Source organism: Delphinapterus leucas, chromosome 2 (genome assembly GCF_059928025.1).
Source record: "Delphinapterus leucas isolate spDelLeu-1000000601 "Yukka" chromosome 2, BTC_Dleu_Yukka2, whole genome shotgun sequence".
In the NCBI taxonomy this organism is placed as follows: domain Eukaryota; kingdom Metazoa; phylum Chordata; class Mammalia; order Artiodactyla; family Monodontidae; genus Delphinapterus; species Delphinapterus leucas.
In genome coordinates, this window is record NC_143130.1 from 15,622,973 (window position 1) to 15,639,293 (window position 16,321).

The 16,321-nt window shown below is 35.3% G+C and overlaps 1 protein-coding gene across 1 annotated transcript in view; it reads right to left on the reverse strand.

Annotated features, from left to right (window-relative positions):
- Positions 1-16,321, reverse strand: part of MALRD1 (MAM and LDL receptor class A domain containing 1) — a 587,465-nt gene that overhangs the window by 380,435 nt on the left and 190,709 nt on the right. The window contains exons 21-22 of the mRNA XM_089906459.1: positions 4,753-4,929; positions 2,088-2,250 (exon numbers count right to left, since the gene is read on the reverse strand). Of these exons, the coding sequence (XP_089762585.1) occupies positions 2,088-2,250; positions 4,753-4,929 (340 nt within the window). The remainder of the gene's footprint in view (positions 1-2,087; positions 2,251-4,752; positions 4,930-16,321) is intronic.

The window sequence follows — 16,321 nt, forward strand, 5'->3', positions numbered from 1 at the left end:
AACAATAGATCATGGCTTAGACTATGACTTCACTTGTTTTTCATCATGGAAATGAAATGGTAAAAGCTGAGACCTTACTGAAGCCTCATCTGCACCAGGAAAACTTCCCTACATATTCGTACCCCGCCACGACTCTTCTAGATGTTTTATTGCCTCATTAGGTGTATGAAGTGAGAGAATATTTTGAAATATAGTAATGTGATTTTTTTTTTCTTTTGCACTTGCTTATGAATATTCCTTACCAACGCAAGCCAGAAGCAATCTTTACTTAGGGTGAAGCAGAATCATAGAAAGTAAAGAGAAAGAAAGAACTGGTGTTGAGCTTTTTGATTTTCAAAACAGGTCTTGAAAACTGTTTCAGACACAGTAGTCTAAAAACCTGGCTTTAAATCTCTAGAGCCAGATACCTGAGAGAGAAAAGCATTTTCTAAATGGAAAATCTCCCCTTTAAATGTAAAAAAACAACAACAACCCATAATTTGGACAAACTGAGCTTGGGGTTCTACTATAAGCCATAGAGTAGAATAAATGATATATAAGAACTGTTTCACAAAGTAAAAAATGTCAGACCTTCCTTGGCTGAAGAAAGGACCTAGAGAGAAGGGGAGAGGAAAACTAGAGAAGATAGAAGCTTAGGAACTGCCCCCTTCTCCAGGATTTTGTCATGTAGAGCACATCCATTAATCATTATTTGATTATTAAGTATTCCTATTGAAAATATATTTGATTTTATGCCTTGTAGCCTTTAATTCTAAAGCAAAAATATATTGATCCTAATCATCAACTAACCCACTCAACAAATAATTACTGGGACTTAATACATAATGAGCCTTCGAAATAACGCAATAAATGGGAATCACAGTCCTTGAAATTCCTCAAGGAATTTGCAGTCTATTGGAGGCAGAGGGTGAGGGTCAGAGACAAGTTAAAAGCCGATTATATTCCTTTGCTTATATGCTGCCATGTTTCTGTTTATACTTTTACCACCTAGAAGTGAGATTCTAGTCTGCCTTTTTCCTTACAGAAATATAGTTTATTAATGAAGTATGGCTTATTTGCATGAGCCACAGAAACTTTCTGAAATTACCCTGTGCTTTTTTACGTCAGAAGCAGCCCAAGGAAATTTTGTATCCTGAAATTTCAAAAATTACTTGCCAACTGTCAAATGTGATCAAAACAAAGCAGTATGAATATGTACTACTCTATTACTTTGGGCATCCTGGCTGCAGACGTTTAAATAAAATGATGGTAAAACTGGAACCATTTTAATAGAACAAAAGGGAGCTCAGAAAACCAGGGTGAAAAAGTCAGCCCAGTGAAAGAAAAATCATTGTACACTTAAGATACCGTGGTCCCCTTGAGTACAAGGTCAAATTGGCCAGGGCAATGATGGACTGGACAGTGGATATACCTTTAGTTTTCTTTGAAGCAGCAACCTAGGAACTGGGGGTCATGAAGCTTTAACTGAGGAGAAGTGTGAAGGCATAAAGGTTTGGAAAAGATTCTCTGTAATGTAAATGGGGATTCGTTTGTTGTCTTCAGTAACATTTCCTTGAAATCAATAAAAGGAAAGAGGAAGAATGGGATCTTGTAGGAAGTGAGCACTCAATATATTTGTGGACAACAAAACAGGGGAAAGGTATGAGTCAACCTCGAAAGAAAAGACCAAAAGAAATGATGATAAAGAGCAAAGACTGGAAGAAGAGGGAAAGGGGCAAGGTGTTGGAGGAGCAGCTGAAAAAGGAAGAAAAGGAGAAAAGAAATTTGGAGGGGAAGGAATGAATAGATAATTCTAAAACAACATATTAACAGTGCTTTTCGATGAGTGGTGACATTACAAATGATTTTTCTTTATTTACTCATGCTTTTCTCTGGTTTCTATGACTTTTATAAGAGCATTTACTATTTTTTAATTAAAATTTTTTTTTAAATTTTGTAAGAAAGGTTACACTTAGCCCACTTACGCTCTCACTTAAACCTTCATCTTTACAAGAGCGTTAACTTAGGGTAAGGTGGTGTGGCAGGAATTTGGGAACTGCTTAATAAATAGTCCCTGACAGACATGTTCCACATGCGTGTTCACTTACGTTGTATGATCCACCGACGGCCTGTGATTTTCCTCCCCATGATGAATACTGGTTCCATTACCAAGTCCCCACCTGAATGTGTTTGAATCTTGAATTAATTTTTCTGAGATTGGCTGGTACCATTTACACAGGCTTCCTTTTTCAAAGCTGCAAACTTCCGTAGCTTGAATAGGATGGGACAGAGATAAGATGAGTTAATCACAATAAATGTATTAATAAGTGGCGATTTCCATCTGCATCAGCACTTTCTTACTCTTGGGGTTTCTTTAAATTATAATCTAACTTTTAAGCATAACTGAAAGAATTAGGCGAATTGTTTACATAATCACTAGAAAAGTTTTAAAGAAATCTAGGTGTATTATATTCAAATATCTATATTAACTGAAATATGGAAATAAATGCACATACTGAAGATTCTGCTTTCATAAAGAAGTGACATCTTAATTGGCTCTGAAAGCAGCAATTTAAGAAATGCCACTCTGTTCTGACACAACACTTACAGTGCTTATATGGCCTCCAAGTTCTGATAAGTCTGTTCTTTTTTCACAGTATTATCGCAAAGCTAAATCCCAAATTCCAAATTACTTAAATTCAAAGCTATAAGATTTACAACAGCTTTTAGACTGAACCTCTTTCCTTGAAAGTTTTCAATATTCTTGTAATGACTGTATTCTAATATCAAACAAAATTAAAAGTCCAGTGATTTTTTAAATATATAAGTTGTGTGTGAAAACAAATGTTTCTTTTTCTCTCCTTCTCTCTCTCTCCTTCTCTCTCTGATGTGTTCACGTGTCTGTCTTAAATCCTCTACTTCTTGAATAAAAGAAAAGATTCAACTCAATGAGGTCTTGTGTATACAATGGAAAGCCTGGTGTGTACTCCAGGTTTTAAATGGCATAAACGTTGACACCATAGGCTACCACTACTATGGATTGTGGTACTTGGATTCACGATTTAACATAAAATTCACGATTTAACATAAAATTTGAGAAGGAAAACTCCATCAAAAAAAGTGATTTTAATCATGACATTCAGGTGTGTTATTTAATCTCTGATGTTAATATTGATCATATAATTATACTTATTTTGTGAAGAGATTTAGAATTCAATAGACTCCTGTTCATATTATTAAACAAGATTTTAAAAATTGTAGATTTTTTAAAAATTAGAGGACATAGAGTTTCAGGCAAGCTAAGATCTGCTGTACAACATTGTACCTACAGTCAACAATACTGTATTGTACACTTAAAAATTTATTAAGAGGGTAGATCTTATATTGTATTCTTATCACAATGAAAAAACTACAAAATATGACTGTAGATGACAAGCAGATTTATCACAACAGTTCATTTTACAAAGAGATGGCAAAGGCAAGACACAATTTGTTCAGAACTAAATGGTAATAATTCATGTTTAATCAAAATAAATAAATATCCCCATGATTTTAATAATTTAATAGTAGACATTCATTCAGGACATTTACAGAACTTATCAAAACTTCCCATCCAATCATAAATGGCATTACTAAAATTTCAAAGTTGAACTAAGAAGAAAGTCAGTATTTACTAAAGATGCTCACTAGGTGTAATTAATTAGATTTTGTGTAAACTTTTACAAAGTCGACTTATGTGTGATCAGAAGAGGATTTTAGTGTCTTCCCATGAGGGAGTCTGAATACCACAGCATCGTCCATTATATTATCTTACATCTGTGATGCACAGTACATCTTTCTGACCAACTCGAGTTAATTACTGTCCTATCTTATTCACAGAGTGAATTAGCTTTGATTTTATGAGGTTTTTTGGCCTGGATTAGTTTATTGTGTATTTGTATTTTTTAAGTTTTAGAATTCCTTGACGAGGCTGACATAAGATAAATTAGAATTTCACTATACGCTATATTATCTGTATGTTCTAAATCGTCAGTATTATCAAGACACTTGAGCAATATTATGGTAAATTCACATACAACTTAATAAAGAGCAAGGAAGGGGAAAAAAATCACAAGTGTTTATTCCTTCTGATCCTGTGTTTTGCCCATTCAGACACAGATTAATTTTTCTCCTCTGAGTTTGTATCTTTGACTGAGAAGTTCACTTCTGAATTAAATAATTTGCCATGATCCATTTAGGAGAAGCCATAGATCGGCAAGTGTCAATAAATGAAAACCATCTTTCAACAGTACCTAGCCGTTGAAGTGTCCACATGTATTAGGATTGGATTTCTTATTAACTCTGCACATTTGACATAGTATTCATTTTATGTGTGCATTTTGACAATGGCAAAATTTGAGCAGATTCATCTAATTTGAGGGTATTATGCTTCTTCCCTAAACATTTCTGTTTAGTGATTGTGACAGAGACAATAAAATAAAATAAAATGAATAAAAATGATAAATGATAGCTCTGGAATCAAGCTAAGTCCATGAAAACAAGTATTTTGAATTTAAATATTAATTTAAAGACACCTCTTGTTGGACATGATACAAGAATGTATGCTGATTCTTCTATCATTTTCTATACAAATAGTCTTTATGTTAAGAAACTGCTTTAAGCCAGTTTGAAATTTTCTAACTAGGACATTATGCCACGCTACTTGAGATAACACTAGTATTTTCTTATCAGTTTTATGGCTATATTTAATGCAAAATTTAGGAATTCACGTACCGCAGGATGATTCATCTGATTTGTCAGGGCAGTCATATCTAAAATCACATTTCTGGATATTTTCAACACATTGACCATCAGACCTGCAAACAAATTCATTGTCGGTACAGTTGTGTGGAGGTAAGGTTACTGGAACTGAAGTTTCTGGTGGAGTTGGAAGGTTCACTGGCAAATTACCTTGAAATAATAGACAAGTATCATTTTGCAGATTTTTCCATTTCTTTAAAGATTTCACACAATCAACTTTATTAAGTATGCTTCACACTCAACATTATAAAGAATATTTGATAGTATTTGCTAATCTGCTGAACTTCTTTATGTAAGCATATAAGTTGGGGTTCATGGCTTTAGTAATGGCAAATAACTTTAGATATCTTTGATTATAAAAATAAGTGAAGGTGCAGATGGAAATTATTGAAAAGCTCTTCAGAGCTCACTGAACAAATGGGAGTCTCAAGAACAGGGCTTGGAAGATCAGCAGGAACAAGTGAATCCCAGGTGCTGGTGTTAGGAACCAGAGTCAAGGTCAGGTTAAACCTTCTAGTTCACTAGGTGAATAAACTTTGTTCTTCCACAGCTACAACGAACTTAACATCTCCTCTTTGTTTCAGATATCCCCACATAGTTGGGATTCAAGGTTGCAAGATAGACCCAAACCAAAAGTATTCACCCAGAAATATTTAACTAAGCTATAATTTCTGATATTACAGAGTTTAGAAGAAATTTATAGAAGTTGATTTAGACAGTAAGCTATCCAATAAGCACTTATTAATAACATCTCTGTGTCATATACATGGTAGATGTAGTGGATTTAAAGCCAAACATGCTTTCACTGCCATAAAAGAGTTTACAGACTAGTGGATAAGGCAGTCAGGAAATTCTTTCATTACAGTTCCATGGGATAAGCTTAGGATACAGATTTTAACATGATGGAGGCAAAAATGACACCTATCCCTTATCTCCTGTATTCACATCCTCAGACCATGGTATATGGTGGGTACACTATCATTGTGAAGTGAGTGAATAGATATACAGATGGATGGAAGGGTGAAGGAGGGATGGAAGGATGGGAGGAAGGATAGAAGGATGGATGGATGACAGAGTGAGTGAATGAATAGATGAACAAAGGTTAAGATTGTACAGTATATTAAGAGAACACAGGAAAATTCTGTATCAGATGGGAAGACTTCCTGGCATGGTGATGTTTAAACTAAGATTTTAGTTTTCATTTTTTTTTAAACTTTTTATTTTATATTGGAGTATAGTTGATTAACAATGTTATATTAGATTCAGGTGTAAAGCAAAGCAATGCAGTTATACATATACACTTTTTAGTTTTAAAGGATGATTTGTTGCTAGGTAGACAAAGAAGGGTACACGGTCTTTTGAGGCAAGGAGAAAAGACTCATGTGAAGACAGCGGAATATATTTTCCTGTTGTTTTCTGGAATACTGTGAGAGTTTGACAAGAAGACTATCTTGGGATATGGTAAGAATGCATCTGATGGAGTCATCAGATACGGGACTAGAGAGGAGAGGGTTATCAGGTCACAGAGAGCTAAGTGGGACCAACCAGGATTTTGAAGTAAATATAAAAAGCTGTGGAGAAACACCAAGATATAAAATTTCCACTTCAAGAAATACTTAGCAGGCATTAGCGTGGAGAATGATTTGCTGGTGGCTCTGACATGGGGAAGAGAGAACAGCTGAGCTTCTACTTTAATTCCAGGCAACTAATAAACCAAAGCAGAGATGTTTTGCAGGGGACAGAAAAGACCTGAGCAATGTTACAAATCCAGTGTCTAGAGGACTGGGGATGTGGGTGCTTTGGGGAATTTGAGGAGAGTCCAATAAATAGTACTTTATTTCTTAGCTCAGGCTTTGAAGCAATTAAGAACTAAGACTTAAGCAGCTAGTAGATCAAAATATCAACCTTTTTACGGATGAAGTTGATACTGGAAAAAAATAGCCTGTATCTGTAGGCAGGTAATCTTTCAGAGTGTGAAACTCAGACACAAACAGACTAAGTTATAACCTGTGCTGGAAATTTCTATACAGAAGCTGACCATTGTGAACTACAGCAAGGAAGAGCTGAGCACATCTCAGGCCTCCTTCAGCTAACTCTCTCCACAAAAAGAGGAAACTAAGAGACCAGGTATGCATGTGCAGGCTCTCCTTGCAAACTCAACGATCCATTGTTGCTTTTCCACAGGTTACATTAGCGTTCACTGTTGGTGTTTTACATTCTGTGGGTTTTAATAAATGTATAATGACAGACTTCCACCATTAGCGTGTCATACAGAATAGTTTCACTACACTAAAAAACCTCTAGGCTCTGCTTTTCTGTCCGTCCCTGCCCCCAATCCCTGGCAAATATTGATCCTTTTACTGTCCCCATAGTGTTTTCCAGAATGTTATATAATTAGAATCATACAGTATGTAGGCTTTTCATGTTGGTTTCTTCCACTTATTAATATGTATTTAAGTTTACTCCAAGTCTTTTCAATGGCTTAATAGCACGTTTCTTTCCAGCACTGAAGAGTATTCATTGTCTGGATATTAATCCAGCACTGAATAGTATATCCATTGTCTGGATATACCACAGTTTATTAATCTCCTACTGAAGGACATCTTGGTTGACTGGGCATCTTTTCATATACTCATTTGACATCGATATATCTGCTGTGGTGAGACGTCTGCTCAGATCTTTTGCCTGTTTTTAAATCTGTTGATTTTCTCACTGTTGAGCTTACAGTGTTCCTTGTATATGTTGGATAACTCCTTCATCAGATAGGTCTTCTCCCAGTCTGTGAACTGTCTTCTCCATCTCTTAAAAATGTCATTCACAGAGAAGTTTTCAACTTTAATCAAGTATAATTTATCAATTATTTCTTTAAATGATTGTCTTTGGTGTAGTATCTAAAAAGTCATCACTATAACCAAAGTCATCTAGATTTTCTCCTATGTTATCTTAGGAATTTTATAGTTTTGCATTATAGATTTAGGTCTACAATCCACTCTGAGTTCACTTTTGCGAAGGATATAAAGTCTGTGTCTAGATACTTTTTTTTTTTTCCACATGGATGTCTAGTTCCAGCACCATTTTTGGAAAAGACCATCTTTTTCCCATTGAATTGCCTTTACTCCTTTGTCAAAGATTAGTTGACTATATTTACATGGGTAGATTTCTGGCTCTCTATGCTCTTCCAATGATATATTTCTCTGTTTTTTCACCAATACCACACTGTCTTGATTACTGTAGCTTTATAATAAGTCTTGAAGTTGGGTAGTGTCAGTCCTCCAACTTTGTTCTCCTTCAATATCGTGTTGGATATTCTGGGTCTTTTGCCTCTCAAGATACACTTCAGAATTAGTTTTTCTATATTCACAAAATAATTTGCTGGGATTTTGATTGAGATTACATTAACTCTATAGATCAAGTTAGGAAGAATTAACATCCTGAAAATAGTGAGTCTTCATGCATGTTTTTATATCCTTATCTCAAACATACATGTTCCATTTAAAATATATACTATTTTGTGTCTTAGAAAATTTTACATAAATAATATTCATATTTCTTTTGAATTTGCAATCTTGACTCAAAACATATTTTTCAGATTTATCTCTATTGTTACATACAGAATCAATTCATTCATTTAACTGGTTAGGGTATTCAATTAAATGAATACCTGGAGTCAAATATTTATTGTACGAATAGTCTGTAGCTGGTATATCTCTTCTCAAGCAGGACAGTAACAATATCTATAAAGTGTGCTACAATGGATGTCTTTGTACATTTCTCTTTGCAAACATACGCCAGAGTATTTCCAAGGCAAGGTACCTTGAAATGAAATTTCACAGTTATAGGGGATGTAATCAGTCAACTTAAGTAGTTGTTTTCAAAGGTGGTTTACCCATTTCCACCCAGAAACGTGTGCATTTCTCATATTCCAGATCTGATGAAAAAAGATCATCAGATTTTTTTTAATGTTTGCCAGGGTAACAGGTCTGAAATAATAATTCCTTGATATTCTAACTTGTATTTCCCTAATTATTGAGACTTTTTTTAGGGGCCACACAAGTATCTTACTCTCGTTTTTGACTAACTATTCACATACCCTGCTCTTTTTCTCTACTAAATCCATTGTCTTTTTCTTATTAATTTACAGGTTTAAATTAATCCCATATTCTCCATACTAATCCTCAATCATTTGTCTAAGTGACAAATATGCTCTCCTAATCTAGTCTTGCCATTTTCTATGGTGTCTTTCAGAATAAAAAAAACCCTAATTTTAATATATCAATCATTTCCTTTACAGTTTGTGCTTTAAAATTTCACTAAAAGTAATCTTCCCTATTCTAATATCATAAATATGTTTCCTATAATTTCCATGAAATTTTGACAGTTTTATTTTTCATATTTAGATCTTTCCTCCATCTGGGCTCTACTGTTATCTATTATCTGCGATGAGAATCTAAATACAATTTTTTTTCACATGAATGGCCACTTTTTGATCTATTAGTCTATTGGTGCAACTCAGACTTCTCTCACTTATCATTTTATATTTTATTATGAAATATATTATACCTATATAAGGATGAACATAAAATATATGCCTGGTTTAAAGAAGAATAGCCATATATTTACCTTCCAGTTTATGGAAATGAAATTCACAAACAGTTTTGAACCCTCCAGTGTTTTCCCGCTGACTCCATCCCCTCATTGGCATCTCTCCTGGTTCACAGTACACAGAAATTTGTGTTTTATTTCTTTGCTTTCAATTGTGTTTACATTTTCTTCATTTGCATATATACCAAATAACATCTTACAGTGCTTACTTATTAGCTTATGTGACTAAATAACTTACTGTGAAATTCTTAGAATAGTGACCATATACATGGAGCACCATGTAGGTCCTTTTTAAATAAATAAAATGTTGTTTAGATTCAAACTTTAGATGAATGGACTCCATTCTCTATATAATCTGCAACTTGATTTTTTTCTGAACATTGTACATTCATCCATCCAAACTAATGTGTGTTCTTGCAGTTTAGCTGTGCTGACTGCTGTATAATGTTTCACTATATGAATATGTAACATACGTTATATAGCCATTCTACCATCAGCGGTTTTTGAGTTGACTGAGGTTTTGTTTCTTTGTACATTTCTCCTGAGGTACCTACATGTGGAATCGCTTGGTCACAGAGGATGCACATCTAAATTTACTAGATAATGCCAAACTGCTTTCAAAAGTAATTGTATCAATTTCTATACTTCTCAGTAGTGTATAAACATTCTGGTCATACCACATGCTCATCATCCACTGGTATATCTAGAATTACCTGCACATTTGCCATTTTCTTTGCTGTCTCTTCCCTTTTGCATCTCAGCCCTTGTTGAGCTCATTCTGTCTCCTTTAAATGTTCACATTTACATAGTTCATTTGGTAGGAGTCTGGTGCAGTGAAATCATTTTTTGTTTGTTTTTGGATGTCATGCTCTGAGTGCCTATTTTCACCCCCATTCCTGAAAGAATTTTGCTTTGCTCTAGACTGTTATGTTTTCTCAGAACTTTGAAAATAATTTCAACTGTCTTCCTACTTCCATTCTTGCTATTGTGAAGTCATCTATTAATCTGATTGCAGTTCTTTTTTAACTGTATTTTAATCTCTGGCTATTTTTACCATAATCTTCCCTTTCATTTATTTTTTTCTAATTCATTTCCATAAGCCTAGACCTGGATTTATTCTAATATTATGCATGAGGTTGAATAGGCTTCTTAAATCTTATGTTAATTCTTAGCCATTATATCTTTGAAAATTGCTTCTCCTCCATTTTCTTTATTCTCTCTCTGGAACTCCATTAGCTTTTATGATCTATCCTTCAAGTAAATCTATCCCTTCCATTTTCCTTTTCTATCTCTCTCTGCTGCTCCCTGAAATTTCCTCATAGTTATTCTCCAGAAGACTAATCACAGCATTGATTCAGCTATTTAATTCATCTGCTGGGATTTTTATTTCATTGATTTTATTTCTCATTTCACAATGGCCAATTTGCTACTTCTTTCAAAATTTTCTGGGTTTTTTTTTTTTGGACAACATCATGCTATTTTCTTATGGCATAGAGTCCTTTAATATTTTAAATTATTTATTAGTTTTCTATTTTTTGCATAACAAATTTCCACAAACCTTAGAATTTTAAACTAATAAACACTTATTATCTCACACAACGTATGTAAGTCTGAAACCCAGAAGAGGCTTAGCTCGGTGGGTTCTAATTCAGGGTCTCATAAGACTACTGTCAAGATGTCAGCCAAGGCTGCAGTCATCTGAAGGCTTGACCGGGGATGGAAGACCTGCTTTCCAAGGGGGCTCATGCCTGGGAAGTTAGGCTACTGTTGGCAGGAGGTCTCAGTTCCTGGGCTTTCTCCAAAGGGCTGCTTGTGTATCCTTCAGACATGGTGTCTGACTTCCCCCAGAGTGAGTGATCCAAAGGAAGACAGCAGAAGCCTAGCTTTGGGAATTACACCCAGTCATTGCCACATGGGTCATTAGTTACCCAGGTCAGTCCTACTCAATATGGGAGGGGCCTCGTCCACAGATCATGAATACCAAGAGGTGGGGATTATTGGGGGCTATTTTGGAGGTTGGCAACCATAATTTTTTGTGCTTGATTTTTATGTGAGAATCCTTTATCATCTAGTTTGTAGAAGAGTCCTTCTAGATTAACTTTGAGTTGTTTCTTTTGGAACCCCACTGGTACCTCCACCCAGGGATGATATACCCCTTTTGGCCCTCCTCTCCCCTTTTCCTGCCTCTCATCCATCCTATATTCTCTTTACTCCCTAACTCTGGCAATCACATTATGCTTTCTGTTCTATTTTTCTATTTCTCTCATGTGGGCATTTCTCTTTTGTAACCTCAGCTTAACATTTTTAAAAAATGCATGTTATATTTGACATTTCTAGGTATATGTAGTGTTACAGTTTCCAGATCATCTGGTCTGCCACATTATTAAAATCAGTAGTCTTAACGGCATCTTTAGGCCTGGTTTCAATTTATACTAGGAAACAGTCCCTCACTTAAGAAGAAATCATAGACATGCGTGGCTATCTTAGAAAAAGGAGGTAGATGAGTCCATACTCAGGAAAAATAGAGACAACTCATTTTCTATCTCAGAAATGATCCAGGTAAAATGACCTGGATCCCAGGTAGGTAAAAATATCACTACTCTAAAAAAGAAATAGGAAAACCTTAAAATTCTTTGTCCTTTCCTCATTACTCTTTGTTATTCTACCAGAATTAGTGAATCTTAAAAGATAAGTGTAATATGTTTGTATTTGAGAGCACCAAAAGAATTATTGGAAGAAAGTGTTTCTTACTCCAAAGTCCAATTCTGGAAATGGTGGTATAACTGGAAAGATGGAGTTGCCACTGATTCCTTGGGATCTGCCATGTAGAAGTAAAACAGAGCCCAGACACATGGTTAGACCAAGACATCGTTTGGAGCCTGAGGCATGGCAAGGACTGCAAGCCTCCTGACACATCTCTGACCCTCACAGATGGTTTATACTTTCATGTAAGGAACACGAAGTCAGTTTGTCTTACTTGGCTATGATTCAGAGCAGTATTTCTTATTAAAGAATCCTGCTCTTAACTCAGGTGATACAAGAAATGACTTTGTACAGTATATGGATAGACTTCACATTTTTAAAATATATAAACTGTGAACAACCTTAATAGTAAAATATACCTAGAACAATAAGCCCATCTTAGTCAGTCTGGGCTGCCATAATAGAATCCCACAGACTGGGGGGCTTAGACAACAATTTATTTCTCACACTTCTAGAGGCTGAAAGTCTAATATCAGGGTACCAACGTGGCTGGGTTCTGAGGGCTCTATTCCAGGTTATGTCCTTACGTGGCCTTCCCTGGTACATGCATGCAGAGAGAGAGAGATCTCACATCTTTTCCACTTCTTATAAAAGCTCTAATCCCATCATGAGGGCATCAACTTCAACAACCCAAATTACCTTCCAAAGGTCCCACCTCCAAATACCATCACATTGGGGGTTAAGGTTTCAACATATGAATATTGGAACATTCACTCCATAGCAAAACTTGTGATTTTTTTTAAACCTATGATTGTTTAGAAACGCTGAAGTTGGTAGCAGTGGTAGAATTAAGGCTCTTAAAATAAAAAAACACTAAAAGCTTTGCAGATGAGACAAAATTGAAAGGTGAAATGCAAATAACTGAACACCAAGAAGCAGAGATTAGTCTGGTTTGATCTGATTTTCTTCCACATCCCTAAGCCAAAGGGAAGCCAACTCACCTGCACAGCTGTCACCCTAGATGACTCAGGCTCCAGATGGACTCAATGTTCTAATTCCTTGCTCTGTGAATTCCTTGTAACAAATATGATATACTTCATGCTACCCTAGTATAATCTTTCTGGTAAAAATAGATTTTCCAACTTCTTTTATACTAGACTTCCCCCCCTACAGCTATTCCCACACTGGTAATTAAACAAGTAGAAATTTTAACATCCTGAGCCCTTGATAAATTATTGCCAGCTTTAGACATATCACAACTGTGTGAATTACTTGACTAATATGCATGGTTGTTCTTTATCTCCAAGTAACAATGCGTATGTTTTTCTTGTGACTTCTGATGTTAAGAAATACATTTAATTTAAAAATCTAAATGTCTACTTGAGGTTTAAACATAATCAATCTTCAGAAAAATTAAAAAACTGAAATATCTACAGCACCAGAAGAAAAGCGTTTCCTATTTTTCCTATTGCACTTAACATAATAACCTGGGGTTATAACCACAAGCTGAAACGACTATATTTAGCATAATTGTACTAAAGTGTCTGTGCTAGGTCTACTTCCTAGGATAGCAGGTTTTACTGAAACATAGCTACTCTTTGGATATGATTTATTAACAATTGTGACACAGCTCTTTGCCTCATATGATGCACTGTCTCTTTTTTTTCTTTCTCCAGTAGCAAATCAGCTCTTTTTTGAAATATTTTTGCTCTACCACATGGATTCAATAAAATTTTCCAGGTAGCACAAGATATTTTCCATATTTAAAGACATTCTACTATCTTTGAAAGTGACTAAAAATAGACTTAACTAGCAGTTGGACAATTTTCAAGCTAAAATTTAAGTATTTCAACAGCCTTCTCCACTTTTGGTATTTAGCATTTCCTTCAATTAAAAGATGACAAAATTTTAAAGTTTTAAATTTAAAATAGGTTAAATCAGTTATTTGTCGAATTTTATTTTCTAGAAACTTATTGGATTGGCCAAAAAGTTCATTTGGGTTTTTCATAAGATCTTATAAATAAAATACTAAGTTGCATGGACCATAGGCTTCGGGCAAAATTTTTCCCTAGGTATATGCTAAATCACTTTACGACAGTACACCAAAGACACTAAAACCAGAATATTTTAGATTACAATCACTGAGTCTCAAATTTCTTCATTTTTGCCTTGAAGTGTTTTACTGAACTGCAAATATTTCCAACATTTCTAAAATTTTCTTCAGAGGCTATATTTCCTTCCGAAAAATATGGATAAAAGAGGACCTCAAAGCAAAATGCTTTCATTTAATTTACTATCCTGAGAAAAATGTAATGGATACACCAAACAGCTTAGTATTAGAAGGTAAAAAGCTGCAGGTGGGGCTTCCCTGCTGGCGCAGTGGTTGAGAGTCTGCCTGCCGATGCAGGGGACGCGGGTTCGTGCCCCGGTCCAGGAAGATCCCACATGCCGCGGAGCGGCTGGGCCCGTGAGCCATGGCCGCTGAGCCTGTGCGTCCGGAGCCTGTGCTCTGCAACGGGAGACGCCACAGCAATGAGAGGCCAGCGTACCGCAAAAAAACCAAAAAACAAACAAACAAAAAACCTGCAGATGATACCTGAAAAATGAACACAAAAGAACTCACACATTTTGCCACTGAAACAAACATCACTCTTTGCAGAAGGAAGGGAGACTTGATCAAGCACAAATAAAGCTGGTGAGATATTGAGGTGAAGGAGGAGGGATGTCAAAAATTCAATCAACTCAGCCAGTTTAGCAATAACGACAACAAAAACCATTCGGTGGGTAGGGGAGGAACATCATAAAAATTGTTACGCATTCTCTAAAGAGTTACCATACTTTCTCAATTTTAAGGTATCATCAGTTGGAAGATATGTCACTGACTCAGTAACAACTTTCCTGGGAAAAGAAAAACACTAATACCTTGGATAGTGATACTCATTCTAATAATTAGTAGTTCTAGTAACTAATAAATCTAATACACATGCTGAATTCTGAAATTTTAACTTCGATGAAAAGTGCGTAGGTATTTTTTTTCAGTTTGCAAACAGTGTGCTGTGATGCTATGTCGTCACAGATTTATTTTTCCAAATAACCCGGCTATCTCACCAATAATCTTGGACACAAGAAGGAAAACTCCTGTTGCACGTATTCTGCTAAAAGACACACACTCCTTGCTTTTCTGATGGAAGATGGAAGGAATAATGCAAAACAGATACTTCCTTTGGGATAATATTTTAAAATCTGAATGTCTGGCAACAGTTCTTCCTAAATCTACTCTGAAGGTCTAATTCAAGGTGAAGGGAAAGCTATTTAACTTTGCCATTATTCCACATCATTATCTACTCTGGGAACAGACAAGATCATCACATACTGATGCAAAGAATCATAGGATTCTATTGCATGGTTAACATTGTCTACTTTCCCTAGAAATGTAGTTAATCTTGCATAAACAGCTGTTTCTCTATTTTCCTCCTGAATTAGATTTAAAATGATAATCTATATCATCAAAGTATTGAAACAAAGGAGATACAATCCATTATTGAGAAGGGATTTGAAAATTGTTAGTAACAACTAGAAGTTAGAAAATGAGAGACAGCCTGACCTAGAGGAGCAAGTAATGATGGTCTAGGACAAAGTGAAAAGAAACTAAGTTTATGGCATAAAAACTATTGAGGAAAATTAATAAAAGTTTGCAGCTAAGAAGCTCAGTCATTCGAGTCAACAGCGTTTTGAACCAAGGTAATGGCAGAGGTAATGGAAACAGTAGAACAGATGTGAGAAATATTTTGGAGTTTAAGGGGAAACTTAAAAGTTTAAGGGGAAAGCCAAAGACGACTATGGTATTTCAATCCTGGGTTGCTCGAGGATACTAAGGTCATCAAAAGGAACAAGGGAGAAGTAGGGGAAAGAGAAGTTGATTTTGAGGAAATAGGTAAAAATGAAATAATCACCTCCTTTTTAGTCACTTTTAGTAAAAAATAAAATTACAGGTTACAAATCTGCTCTTTGGACATGAGGTCAATAGTTTGTGTTTTTTTAGTTTTTTATTTGTTTTGTTAATCAAGGAGGAAACATGCTGTAGATAATGTTCATATTGAAAGCAAATCAATGCCTGTAAGTGAACCTCCGCGGACTGATCCCACCTCAGCTAACATGATGCCATGACAAAACACTGACTGATAATCAAGAGCAATATTTCTATTAAAAACCTAATTTTTATTTTCGTTTTCATCTT